Source organism: Centruroides sculpturatus, unplaced genomic scaffold (genome assembly GCF_000671375.1).
Source record: "Centruroides sculpturatus isolate CEXI.00-Female unplaced genomic scaffold, Cexi_2.0 scaffold27, whole genome shotgun sequence".
In the NCBI taxonomy this organism is placed as follows: domain Eukaryota; kingdom Metazoa; phylum Arthropoda; class Arachnida; order Scorpiones; family Buthidae; genus Centruroides; species Centruroides sculpturatus.
In genome coordinates this window covers 111420-126968 of record NW_019384318.1, presented here as the reverse complement: position 1 = coordinate 126968, position 15549 = coordinate 111420, and the positions used below count along the sequence as shown (strand labels likewise).

Here is a 15549-nt window from a genome sequence, read left to right as displayed (position 1 = left end):
GATCTGGTTACTACCATAATGATTATCTCCACAGAATGTGGGTGTGTGGTCACTCTTAGCTTCATTTCTCCCCATAGACCTTACTGGCATGGGTGTCCCTACCAGGAGCTTGTGCTCCAGCCTGCATTGCCCTATGGATCTGTAAAACTACTGGGCTCTCCCACCACGACCAGGTGGTGACCACGGGAGAGTTATTATTATTATTATTATATTATTATTATCATAACTAAGTTCAAACTGTTGAAAATAAAACATTTTTAAGATTCTCTTCATATTAAGAAGAATTGCTGAAGCAATCTCTGTTTACAACAGACAATTCTTAAGTTTTAAAACCAAATTATATAAGATTGTTTTGTAGGATTTATTAATTTAAAGAGAATTTTAGTGCTAAAACAGAAGTAACAATCTTTCCTCTATCATCATTTAAATACTTATCACAATTAATGATTACTAATTTCAATTAAGTCATAAATTTATGAAATGATACTAAATAATCCATCACAGATACATATAATGATTTTTTCATTAGTACTTTCATTAGTATTTAGTTAATACTGTTAATTTTTCAATTTCATGAATATCAATTACTACACTGTAATAAAATTTATATAATAAAAAAATTTTATGAAAAGTTTATATATAATGAATACATACTTACTCCATGTAAGCAGTTTTGAGATCTTTAGCTAATTGGCTTTTACTTAATATTATTCCATAAGGAGATTCTTCACTATCTATGTATGAAAAGATTTATATTTAGTTAAACATATTATAATAAGATAACAGTTAATTAATATAAAATTTATATTTACAAGTATAACAAAAGTAAAATAACATTTTGTAGTTATTGACTGCTCTAGTCCATCTGTTACGTAGTCACCAATTTTTTAAAAATGTACAAAGTAAGTCCAGGGCCTAACCATGTCACACCAATTTTTTGGCGTGACATGGTTAGGCACTAAACTGATAAAATAAGGCAGTAGTTTGGTATATGAAATGTGTTCTATGTTAAAAACTTTTTATTTTGTTCTTTAGGTAATTGGGAATGACATTTTTTGGTACTGCACATACATATTGAACATTTCTAGTACTGACAGATTGAAACACAAATATTTTCCATATGTTTAATTTATTAATAATAATAATGTTTAATTTATTAAAAATTGCAAAACATTCAAATTTAAGTCAAAGAGCAACAATATTTTATATCTGTTTCATATTAGTTGTAAGGTGAAGTTGCCCTGGATCAAGACAAAAATGTTTCTTATTTTTCAATTAAAGATTTGGCTTCCTGAAGGAAGCATTTTAATATTGGTAATAATATGATACAGAAATGCATGAAATAGTAAAATTGTGAATTCTGAATTTTCTGAAGAAAGTCGTTTCATATATATATATATATAACTGTGTGCCAGTTTTCACCCACTTTGAATTTAATTTTTGATTAAATAATTATCATATGTTAATTATATTAAATAAACAAGGAAACATTTCAGTAGATAATTGGACTGCAATTTTCAAAAACTGTACACCTATAAATTCCCACTGTCATCCATCTGGCTGTCTGTCCTTCCTTAATCTCAAGAATGGTGTTATAGATGAAAGTTGAGACCAAATATGGAAAGCTTAGAAGCAGGAGATCCCGATTAACTATATATGAACTTATGGTCTATACCAGAAGTCGCATGATTTCAATTCAAAAATTCTCCACAGAACAGAGTTAGATGACTGGCATGACTGTTATTATCAGGAAAAGTATGATGTTCAGGGGCAAGACACTACTAATTTGAGACTGAGAGCAAATATTTTATATTAAATAAATTAAAAAAGAGAAAGAATTTTTTAATTTGTTGTGTACAATATGGAATGTATATACGAATCAAAAATTAGATTTTTTAAAAACAGAAATCAAATTTTTACTTAGATTTAATGAAATATAGATGTTTATAAAATTCATTTGTTATAATGTTTATATTATTGAAAAGTATCTAAAAATTCAATTTTATAGAAAATTTTTATTTTCATGAAAAAAAAGAAAATTTTTAAAATAAAGTTTAGGAAAATTTTGCTTTATGTCATTTACTGTAAAATTTAGAAATCAAATATTTTTAATGTTATAATATTAAGTAATTTTATCAAAATATCTTGAAGCACATATGAGGTGCATAAGAAAGAATCAATAATGATAACACATTTATATAACAAAAGCAACGTAAGATTTAACTTTTAAATTAATTTGATATTAATAATAAGATCATACATTTAAAATTGATGAAAAATCAATTTAATTCATTTCATATTTACAAACTGAAATATTGTCAAAATTAATAAGATAAATATCATAAAACATTTTTAATAGATAAGGAATTTTGCTTTTCTAATGATTTTACATCCTTATCAATTGTTAAAAACCTTAATCTTCAGTCAATAGTTTAAAAAATTTCAAAAATTTTCAGTCTTTCTAAGGTCATCTTCAATGTTCAATATCACTTCACAACACAATTCAAATATTAGCACTTAAGACACTGGGACTAATTTTTTAAAAACTGATCATTTGATCAATGGAAGCAAATCTTTGAATTAAATTTCAAAAAAAGAACAAGTATCTTTCCAAAAATTGGAATTTAATTTCTTAATAGATGTTTTTCTGAACATTTAAATATTGGTAATAACACCATTTCTATCATAAGTTTCAAAGGCTTGATGTGCAGAAAGATTTGCACCCACTTCCACTTTTGAAATCTGTGAATGGAAGGAAAAGCATGTCAATTGTTGTCACAATTTTGTTAAAACAACAGAGACTCAGGGCTCTGATAGAATTTTTCTATTTCTGAAGATAAAATTGTGCCTAAAAGAAGAATTTTTTTGCAATGTACCAGCGATCCAAGAAAATATCAGTTAAAGATGATTTAAAAACCAAAGTATTACGATAGCTTCCAACCATTGTACTGTATTCTATTGTGTATAGCAAAAGGGGAGGAGACTATGTAGAAGACTTAAAAGCTGATATATAAATTTGCTAATTATTTTAGAATTTTTGTCAGGAAGCTTTTGAGATATACTATGCATAATTTCATGACAAAAAATATTATAAAAATATATATAACACCTTAAATTGAAAAATGGTTTTATCAAGAATTTCTTTATTTAATTGCTGATTAATTTAATAATAAATAAATGAAATATATATAATCATTGATATGTATTTTTAAAATTATGAATATTTATAATGTATATTAAAATGTTCTTCTATTACTGTCTACAAGACTACAGGACATCTTATTACAGGAATCAAAATGTTTTTACCTTCTGGTAATGCAGCTACATCATCATGAGCAGAAAGCATCATTTTTGCCTGAGAAGTAACATATCCACAACGTCTTTCTTCATGATGAAGTGCTATAGTAAGTCTTTTACTAATATCATGATAACAATTAACAATTGAATGGCTAGCATTGGCCTGAAAATATAAACAGTAAATTATTAAAGTATTTAGTTAACATTCAATTTGAAACAATACATCTAGTTCTTACAGTTATATGATGTTCTTGAAAATGGTTACATAAATTGAAAAAACATGCAGAAAGAGGCAATTTAATATGTACATATTTTAATATAGAGTATTCCAGAAAGTTATCTAAGTACAGTAGACCCCCCTATAACGTGAGTTCCTATAATGTAGATTCCTATAATGCGGCGAAAAAATTGCGACAATATTCATATAAAGACGCTAAAAGGGACGAGTAAAACGCGGTAAAACATCATTGCCAACTCGTCATCGCGGACGAGCAACCAAACTATTTTCTGCCATCCAGCGCCACGCTACGAAGAGTTTAGGTGGGTAAGTTGAGTTTACTATCGTTTGTATATTATATATAAATTAGGTACTGTATATATAATTATATATTAACTTAATTTATTTTAACTTTATTATAATTATATATACACTTTCCGCCATCTAGCGCCACGCTACGGAGAGTTTAGGTGATTATGGTACCTAATTTACATACTTACAGACTATCGTCTGTACAGTATGTAAATTAGGTACCGTAAGTCTAATACAGTACTGTAATTTTATACATTTCTTGTGAAAGAAACATTTCTTATTCAACGGCCATAAAAATTATTTATATTAATGACGTCTCCAAAGTTCAACAAAGTTTTCGCAGAAAAATAACATAAGAAATCGCGGCCGCAGTTTGGTGCGCTGGTCCGCGACGAAAACAAGCTTAAGCAATGGCGATGTCGAACGGTGCACACTCGGTAAGTAATCCTACAATTTTTTGTTTATAGCATAGTTTATACGGATTATTCCCAAAAAATTATACGTGTTTTAAGTCGAATTAGTCTAGAATCAATTAATTTTATGGAAGAAAACCTTTCAAACAGCCGTAGTCCATAAACTTCACATGTGTCAGGCTGCGATTGGCTCACGTATTTAAGGATTCCCACAACGCAAAATTCATATAACGAGGAACGTATCTCCGCATTATAGGGGGTCTACTGTACTGAAAAATTATTATAAAAAATATGTTTCAAGCTATCTATATAAATTATATTGTTTTTGCAATAAAATTTGATCTAAATCAGTTCTCAAATTTTCTTTGTTCATGGCACACTGTGTACAAAATTTAAAATATATTGACATATCTTAATTATAAATAGTTCTGTACAACAATAACTATTATCCTAGGAACCTGGCCTATCTATTAGTTGATTATTAATGGAATAAATCTTTATACAAAGGGGTTTTACTTCTCATTTTTAAAATATGCTTTCATAATATATGCAGCATACTTTAGCATGTCTTGCAATGCACTGTTTGAGAATCACTGATGTTGCTGGTGACATAACTGCTTGCTTTTAAACCAAATTCTGTAATTTGATTAATTAATTATTAGCTTAATTCAAGCCCAAAAACAATCCAACTTTTAGATATATTTGCCTAGATTATAACATGAAAGAGTGCATATTATACAAAGTAATCAAATAAAAGTATAATTTGCAAATAGAGCAATTTAAAGAAAGATTTTTGGTAATGCAGTAAGTCAGACTCAATGCTATATTGGCTTAGCTTAATGCACCACTGATCCATGGCTTTGCCAAATCTGACTCATAGCATTGCCAAGTTCTTTGCGCTACTGCTGTCAAGTTCTAATTTTGTTTGATCACCGGTATATTAAGACAATTTCTGAGTGGTGAAAGATTTTCTTTAAACAAGAATCTGTAAAAAATGTGAATGATGAACATGTAAAACAAGAACTAGATGTATTTATTTAATTTAATAATTAATAATATCATCATACCCTGAGAGCAAACACAATGTTAAAACTCAGAATAGTTGACGGTTCTCTATTAGATGGTGGAGATAATTGTGTCGGATGACCCACAAATCTGACATCATTGACTTTGAGTTCAAATTTTTTACCACATAACTCTGGTTTCACGGCAAATAAATTAGAAAGAACTTTATCTGGTATTCTGGATTTTAAAAAATTTAATTACTATTTATAAGATAGCTCAATATAAATTCAATACAAAACAATAAAAGTAAAATAAAATAAAATAAAACTAAATAATAAATAAATGCAATGGGAATAGAATAAAACATAACTGTTTAATAACAAAATAATCAGGGATTCAAACAAATTTCAATATTATTGAAATATAACTACTTTGTTAATTTAAACTTTATATACTTTAAAGTTAAATACAATATTAGTAAAAAGGAGAAAAATCCACCAGTTCAAGATTTCAAGTGACAAAATTGACAAGTTGCTGCTTACCCAATCAGTGTTTGATCACTGAGATCTGGCCATGGAGCATTCCTAAAAATATATATCATAACTTTCTTTTTTAATTACATTTAATTATAAACACATTCCATGAGAAATTAAATCTGTATTAATTTAAATAAAAATGTATAAATTGAATTATTGATTCAAGAGAAAATAATATGTATATTTAAATTAATTTTACTTTAATACATCTTTTGTACTTTAAAATTATAAATCCATAAATTCTTGTAACCAAATGAAGATTAAAATTTCTTTAAATTCCAATATCAAATTAAATTATTTTATTATATAAAAATAAACATTTTATTTGATATTTCAGTAAGCATTTATATTACATTTAGCAACAAGATTAAACTAATTTTGTAATTTTACATTAAAATTATTAATATAAAAATAAACAACTTTTAAATGTAAGTAAAATTATAGAATATAGCAATTTTATTTAAAAAGTTAGCATTATGCAACATTATTATTCAAGTTTACTTAAGTTTACGATTAGATTATCTCTCTATTATTGGACATTTCAATTTTAATATTAATGCTTTACTAATATACAAGGTCTGTTCAAAAAGTATCGGACCTTTGGTCGGCAAAAATAAATTTATTGACTTTGAGGTACAAAACCCTAATCCCCTTCAAAGTAGTCTCCTTGGTAATGTATACACTTCTCCCAGCGTTCCTGCCATTGCTGGAAACACTGCTGGAACGCATCTTTTGGAATGGTTATCAGCCGGTCCGTCGCATTTCGCATGATGTCTTCTCTCGACTAAATTTGGGTTCCTTTTAGCGGCATTTTCAGCTTGAGAAATAGCCAAAGGTCACACGGAGCCATGTGGAGAGAGTACGGAGCGTGACGAACCACAGGAGTATTGTGTTTGGCGACGAAAGCCCGAATCAGATGCGCAGAATGGGCGGATGCGTTATCACGATGGAGCTGCCAAGTTTTGATCGACCACAGATCCGGTCGTTTGCGTCGCACTGTATCGGAAAGACGACGAAGGACCTCCTGGTAGTACTCCTTTGCGATGGTTTGGCCTTGTGGTGCGTACTCACGACACACCACCCCACGAGAGTCGAAAAAACTGTCAACATGACCTTTGATATTGCTGCGGACCTGCCGCGCTTTTTTTGGCCTCGAGGATCGTCCCCGAAAGCCTGCTGAATCTTGCGAATGGTTTACACTCGGGTATCGCCAAGGTTTTTGGCAAAATTTGATGTAATATCGCTGCTCACGTTGTTCAGTCATTTTCCAGCTTAGTGGAATCCGACGAGAGCGCACTACATGACCTCACTCATAGGCCGATTGCCAACGACTGACGCTTCCTGCAGACGGGAAAAAATTCAGGGCTGTGCATGACTGTCCCCTCCACAACTCCACAGAAGGAGGCCTCTCGCGCATCATTGGTTTACGCGAAAAAAATAAAGGTCCGATACTTTTTGAACAGACCTTGTATTATTAAAATATTTTATAAAATCTAAGTTAATATGCCAAAGATAATTAAAATAGCACATCATACATCTATCTGATCTTTACATGTTTTAATTATAATGAAAAATTTTTTAATTTTTAATATTGTGTAGTATTTCTATATTTTTCTGAATTTATTTTGTATTTCCAAGAATAAATAATAGAATTAAATAAACTTTTTTAATTACATTCTTTAACATTAATTACAGTTAAATGTTCAAATTACTTTGTGTCTAATTATTAACTTACAAAGGGACCTTACAGGCTTGGAAATTCAGTTTGGGATGAGACTTCGCAGGTTAGTAGTATGCCTCAAGGATGTCCACCCAGAAGAATTGTAAAGCGCACCAGCCAGAAGATTCTGAGAAAAATGGCTCTAAAGTTTTAAGCGCAGCTCATATATCGGTAGATTTTACACTATGGCAGCACAGAGAAATGGATGATTCTGTAGCGAACTCGCTTGCCACACGGGCGATCTAGATTCAATCCTACCTTGGGCTAACTTGTTTTTTTATTTTTATTTTTAATTGCTTTAAAAATTATAACAACTTTTAAATAAAGTTAATGACCTAAAAATATTATCAATTAAATCATAAATCATTTTATTTTATTTATGAAATGACTGTTACAGCTAATTAAAATGTGAATTAAAGATAATATTTTATTTTTAAAAATTTTTATTTTAGTTTTATTTTTGTTCAACCTTGTGATGTCAATTTTTATAGACAGGTAAAAAATCTAATAAAGCATATACAAAATTATGCTTATATGATTGAAAATAATAGAGAAATAAATTCCTGTGAAGATTGTATAAAAATACAATCAATATTGCATCATCAACTGTCATTGCCAATTTTTAATGAAATGATCCGCGGTATGCCTGGTATGCTTCCAGGCTTTCTGATGAAAGAGAAATTTTCATGAATGTAATGAAGTATGTTTTCCAATATATGATCTTTTAAAAAAATATTGTTCGTGTAAATAATCATCCTTTATAAATTGTAAGATGTCAAAATAGTTTTGTTTTCAATGTTTTTATGATAATTATCATTCTGGTACTTCTATGTAAAATAAAAAATTGACTAATAAAGACAATATTGTAAAAATTTTTATGTAAATAAAACCCTATCCGAAAATTTTTTATAGTGGTAATTAAAGTTTTAATTTACCTCCATTAAATATGCATTTGAAATTATTCAACTTTTTAAAAATAAAATATTATCTTTAATTCACAGTTTAATGAGCTGTAATGGTCATTTCATAAATAAAACAAAATTATTTATGATTTAACTGATAATATTTTTAGATCATTGTAAATAAATTAAAAAAAAAAAAAAAAAGTTAACCCAAGGTAAGATCGAACCTAGATCACCCATGTGCCAAGCAAGTTTGCTACAGAATCAGAAACTTCTCTGTGCTGCCATAGTGTAAAATCCACCACTATGTGAGCTGTGCTTAAAACTTTACAGCCCTTTTTCTCAGAATTTTCTGACCATGCGCTTTACAATTTTTCTGGGTGGACACCCTTGAGGTATACTACTAATCTGTGAAGTCTCATCCCAAACTGAATTTCTGAGACCATAAAGTGCCCTTGTTAGTCCAACTATAGCCCAATAATTCAGCAGATTGTCTGGTTTTGATTACAAAACAGGCTTTCATTAAAAATTCATCTTTTATAATTCAATACATATATCAAAAGATTAATTTTTCTTGTTCTTTAGTTTTCTGCAAGTTATAGCAGGTGCAGTGTGCACAATTTATTTTTCTATGCTACTCTATCCTGCATTTTTTGTCTTTAGCTCCTTATACAAGGTCTGTTCAAAAAGTATTGGACCTTTGGTCGGCAAAAATAAATTTATTGACTTTGAGGTACAAAACCCTAATCCTCNATGACTGTTACAGCTAATTAAAATGTGAATTAAAGATAATATTTTATTTTTAAAAATTTTTATTTTAGTTTTATTTTTGTTCAACCTTGTGATGTCAATTTTTATAGACAGGTAAAAAATCTAATAAAGCATATACAAAATTATGCTTATATGATTGAAAATAATAGAGAAATAAATTCCTGTGAAGATTGTATAAAAATACAATCAATATTGCATCATCAACTGTCATTGCCAATTTTTAATGAAATGATCCGCGGTATGCCTGGTATGCTTCCAGGCTTTCTGATGAAAGAGAAATTTTCATGAATGTAATGAAGTATGTTTTCCAATATATGATCTTTTAAAAAAATATTGTTCGTGTAAATAATCATCCTTTATAAATTGTAAGATGTCAAAATAGTTTTGTTTTCAATGTTTTTATGATAATTATCATTCTGGTACTTCTATGTAAAATAAAAAATTGACTAATAAAGACAATATTGTAAAAATTTTTATGTAAATAAAACCCTATCCGAAAATTTTTTATAGTGGTAATTAAAGTTTTAATTTACCTCCATTAAATATGCATTTGAAATTATTCAACTTTTTAAAAATAAAATATTATCTTTAATTCACAGTTTAATGAGCTGTAATGGTCATTTCATAAATAAAACAAAATTATTTATGATTTAACTGATAATATTTTTAGATCATTGTAAATAAATTAAAAAAAAAAAAAAAAGTTAACCCAAGGTAGGATCGAACCTAGATCACCCATGTGCCAAGCAAGTTTGCTACAGAATCAGAAACTTCTCTGTGCTGCCATAGTGTAAAATCCACCACTATGTGAGCTGTGCTTAAAACTTTACAGCCCTTTTTCTCAGAATTTTCTGACCATGCGCTTTACAATTTTTCTGGGTGGACACCCTTGAGGTATACTACTAATCTGTGAAGTCTCATCCCAAACTGAATTTCTGAGACCATAAAGTGCCCTTGTTAGTCCAACTATAGCCCAATAATTCAGCAGATTGTCTGGTTTTGATTACAAAACAGGCTTTCATTAAAAATTCATCTTTTATAATTCAATACATATATCAAAAGATTAATTTTTCTTGTTCTTTAGTTTTCTGCAAGTTATAGCAGGTGCAGTGTGCACAATTTATTTTTCTATGCTACTCTATCCTGCATTTTTTGTCTTTAGCTCCTTATACAAGGTCTGTTCAAAAAGTATTGGACCTTTGGTCGGCAAAAATAAATTTATTGACTTTGAGGTACAAAACCCTAATCCTCTTCAAAGTAGTCTCCTTGGTAATGTATACACTTCTCCCAGCGTTCCTGCCATTGCTGGAAACACTGCTGGAACGCATCTTTTGGAATGGCCATCAGCCGGTCCGTCGCATTTCGCACGATGTCTTCTCTCGATTAAATTCGGGTTCCTTTTAGCGGCATTTTCAGCTTGGGAAATAGCCAAAGGTCACACGGAGCCATGTGGGGAGAGTACGGAGCGTGACGAACCACAGGAGTATTGTGTTTGGCGACGAAAGCCCGAATCAGATGCGCAGAATGGGCGGATGCGTTATCACGATGGAGCTGCCAAGTTTTGATCGACCACAGATCCGGTCGTTTGCGTCGCACTGTATCGGAAAGACGACGAAGGACCTCCTGGTAGTACTCCTTTGCGATGGTTTGGCCTTGTGGTGCGTACTCACGACACACCACCCCACGAGAGTCGAAAAAACTGTCAACATGACCTTTGATATTGCTGCGGACCTGCCGCGCTTTTTTTGGCCTCGAGGATCGTCCCCGAAAGCCTGCTGAATCTTGCGAATGGTTTACACTCGGGTATCGCCAAGGTTTTTGGCAAAATTTGATGTAATATCGCTGCTCACGTTGTTCAGTCATTTTCCAGCTTAGTGGAATCCGATGAGAGCGCACTACATGACCTCACTCATAGGCCGATTGCCAACGACTGACGCTTCCTGCAGGCGGGAAAAAATTCAGGGCTGTGCATGACTGTCCCCTCCACAACTCCACCGAAAGAGGCCTCTCGGGCATCATTGGTTTACGCGGAAAAAAAAAAAGGTCCGATACTTTTTGAACAGACCTTGTAACTACCCTCTTTTAAGTCATACACCATTTTAATTCTCATTCTCCCTTGTTTCTTTCTGCCTGTAACCATTCCTTCAATGATGTCACTCCATAAGCCTTATTCTTGAGTCATGTGTCTATCAATGTGTCCCATAAAATTAGCTTTTTGCCTCTTTATTATTGCTAATATGCTCTTTTTTTCACTTACTCTTTTTAGGACTTCTTCATTTCTCACCTTATGGCTCCATCTGACTTTCTCTATTCTTCTCCACAACTACACCTCCAGGGCCTCTGTTCTCTTAATGTCATATTGTCTCTATGTCCAAGTTTCAGCACCATAGAGGGAAATGCTCCAGATGTAGCATTTTGATCAGTCTGTTTCTCAATTCTAATTTCACAAGCCTACATGAAATTATTTTCGTTTTGCTAAATGCCTCTTTTGCCATGCCAATTCTCCTCTTGATTTCTTTCCCACTTCTGCACTCAGAGTCAAGCCAAGCACCCAGGTATCTAAACCCATTTACCTGTTCCACTTTGTCATCGTTTATATGGACCTTTCTTTCCTTTTCTCTGATCCAAAGTGCTTTGGTTTTGTTAACATTAATTTTCATTTTGAAGATCACACATTCCCTCTCTAGTCCATTCAAGATCTTTCTCATTTTACCCTAGCTCTCCACCAGAACTGCCATATCATCAGCATACCTTATGCACTGAATCTGCCTTCCCTCGATTTTAATGTTTTTCTCTTCCTCTAGATATTCCATAATCATCTCTTCTAAGTATATGTTGAAAAGAAGCAGTGATAGGCAACACTCCTATCTAACACTCTTTTCAATCTTGATTTCCTCACTGTATTGATCATCCACATTAACTACTGCTGTCTAATATTTGTACAAGTTTAGTATTAATCTCCTGTCCTTCCAATCTATTCCTTTTTTTTTCAAAATGTCCATCAATCTTTTCCAGTCACTTTTGTCAAATGTCTTCTCTAGATCTACAAAACATATCAACATTCCTTTTTCTTTTTCAATGTATTGTTCTTCTATGGTTTAAGGTTCTCCTAAAACCATAGAACTATAAAACTTATTTTTCTCTTCAACTCTAATAAAAAAGTTTTTATATTTGCCATAAAGGTAAATATAAAAACTTTTTTATTCATTTTGTATATAAATACTCATAAATATTTAATAATTATAAATTACAAATTAATTTGGCACTAGAGGGAGGTGTTAGGTGCCATCTCATATTAAAATTAAAAATTATAATATTTAATTAAATAATTTAGATTAAATTGGAAGGAAAGAATAAATATTTAACTTTCAAACAACAAATTTTCTTTCTGAACTATATATAAATATATTATTTTTATATGTTTTAACATTACATACAGAAAAATGTTTATTTAATCAGTTATTTTAATGGAATTATAAAAATATGAGGAATTCATTATTTTTTTTGTTTATTCAGATATTAATATTAATTTTACAGAGACAATAAATGCATTTGAAACAACTGTTTTATCTCATTGTAGTGTATAGAGTTTTTGTATTTTTTAAAAATATAAACTATGTTACATGATGTGTAAAAATAAGATGCCCTGAAATCAAATTATATAGAAATCCAAACTAAATGATTTTTGATAAACACAGTGTCCAGAAATAATTTTTTATTGAATCATATACCCATTTATGTAAATTCACTGTTCTAAATACATAATTTGTTTTCTGTGCTATTAAAATATGTACTTTCATATATTTTGTCTTGATTTTTTGATAATATTTCTTAATTTGATGAAAGCATATTGTTAATATCATAAATTCTCATATATAAACATCCCAAAATCTGAACTTTTTAATAATATGCCAAACAACTGCTGGATTAAATTAGGCTACTTTACCACTATTATTTTTAATTAAATTCTAAATAATTTGGTACTAGACGTAAGCATTAGGTACCATCTCTTTTTAAATTTAATAATTATAATTAAATTAATATCTATACTAATATTATAAAGAGGTAATGTTTGTATGTATGTAAGTTTGTATGCAGCAGGTAATCTCCGAAACTACTCATCCGATTTCAAAAATTCTTTCACCAATATTTAGAATGGAACTTCAGGGTGGACATAGGCTGTATATTATTCCGTTAAAAATGGGAGATGGACAGTTCTTTATGGTAAGCCTTACGAGGAAGGCTTACCATAAAGAACTTTGCTTCTATTTATACTATTTTAGATGCAGTTTTTTGCATTTTTGATTGCGTTTTAATAGAGTATGTCAACAGAATGTACACTAAGAAGGGATTTTTTGATATTCCCCCCGTAGGGGAGAGGAACAGGATTAAGGCTTACTGTGAAGAACTTGGCTTCTATTATACTATTTTAGATGCGGGTTTTTGCCTTTTTTATTGCGTTTTAATAGGGTACGTCAAGAAAATGTACACTAAGAAGAAATTTTTCGAAAAACTCCCCCCCACGGGGGAAGTGTTATACATTTATAATAGATACATTTTGAGCCACAACAAGGCGTGGCGGACAATCTGAATTTTAATTTTAACTGCATTGTAGATAGTTATTGTATAATAATAAATGTAAAATATAAATTTTTTCAGTGAATTTTTCAAAAACAGGATGCATGTCACTTATGAGTACATAGTGTTTGAATAAACTGAGTGTAATTGATAGATTATTTTATACAATACAATGCTCTGTACAACAAAGCATATTATATAAAATATGAAAAATTTTATCAAACATTTTTTGTAAAAATATACAATATTATTGATAAATATTAGCGTTGCAACGAATAGTATATTTGGCCTCAGACCGAATATTCGGCCAGGAGCGTGGCCGAATCGCCAAATATTCAGCTCGATTAACGCATGTACGAAAATTGGCGCGCAAAGTGCATTATGGCAAGGACCCTGCTCTCTATTGGCCCGCTGTCAATATGCTTTGTCAATCGCGTTAATTCTTGACAGTTGTAGCAGACAGACAAGAGCGTTATGGCAGTACTGTATGTAATAAATGATATCAAATGTGGATAACAATGAGGACCACGAAGTGAAAATGTGAAAATAAATATGAAATTGAGTTGATAACCTAATCGAACAAGTCGAGGCAGCTTATTCGTGCGAAATTTGCGGTCGTCAATGCCAAACAATTGTTGTGATAGACTTCGGAACGGAAAGCTAAATGCTTGTAATGAAAGTCGCTTAGCGTGCACAGGCAAAAGCCTGGGGCCGTTCGGGCTACCAAGCTGTCTCGAATCTGTGAAATCATAACTGTGACTTATACCGACGTCCTATCTGTCTCTTTTCTTCGTTATCACCAGGCTATGAGTCATGTAATTATAAAATGGAAAATCTACGACGGAAAAGTGTCGAATCAAAAGTATCGTGAACGCGTACTATGATGTATGCATAGGCATATGTGGATTAGAGCAATAGAGGAAAGAGAAAGTGAAGAGCAAAGACAAGGGCTTAAAAAGAAGGATAGGCAGGATCAGACCCTCAGATGTGCGACGATTCTTGAATGAATAGGTGTGTATGTGTGCTGATCTTTGTAATTATAAATTGTGAATACATGAGACTAGTATTATTTTCTTTTTTATTTTGTGCATGTTATAAGTCATAAATAAATATAAACAAACAACACTAACCCGATAAGATTAAATCTAACTACCAAAATGATTAATTTGCTGAGTTTTTCTTATTTCTTACTCCCATTTTTAGGTATTTGGCCGAATAGTGATTAAATATTCGGTATTCGGCCAAATACCGAATAGTAACCGAATATTCGTTACATCACTAATAAATATGCCTTATTTTATATCACTGTAAAAAAGTGTTTTTTTAAAGCTTTTATAAAATTTTATATTTAAGTTATATTCTTAAAATATAAAAAAAAAATGCAAATTAATCAGAAAATATAATTTCATTTCAAATATCTAAGACAAGATGTAATTATTTTACTTAATTTATCAAATAAATATTATCATTTCTTTTAAATCTGAATTACATTTATAATATTTTTAATATTTCATACTAAATAGTACAAATTTTTTCTTCTTTTTTATAAATATGATATTTTTATAATGGTTTACAATTTCTGATACTTATATTCCAGTTAAAACAGAAATAAAAATCTTGCTTCTATTTATTATCAATAAAATGTAAACTAAAAAAATTCTAACAGTTTTGTATGCAAAAATTAGAATTTTTAGCTGTTACAATCAAACATTTGTAATAATCAATTATATTTGATAGAATAATGTCAATTAATATACAAATGCCAGTCAGATATATTTGCAATAATTCATTTTAATAA

At 30.4% G+C, this 15549-nt stretch overlaps 1 protein-coding gene across 1 annotated transcript in view; it reads right to left on the bottom strand.

Annotated features, from left to right (window-relative positions):
- Positions 1–15549, bottom strand: part of LOC111624098 (GATOR complex protein NPRL3-like) — a 42839-nt gene that overhangs the window by 17803 nt on the left and 9487 nt on the right. The window contains exons 3-6 of the mRNA XM_023366880.1: positions 5787–5828; positions 5307–5481; positions 3307–3460; positions 659–734 (exon numbers count right to left, since the gene is read on the bottom strand). Coding sequence (XP_023222648.1) covers positions 659–734; positions 3307–3460; positions 5307–5481; positions 5787–5828 — 447 coding nt within the window. The remainder of the gene's footprint in view (positions 1–658; positions 735–3306; positions 3461–5306; positions 5482–5786; positions 5829–15549) is intronic.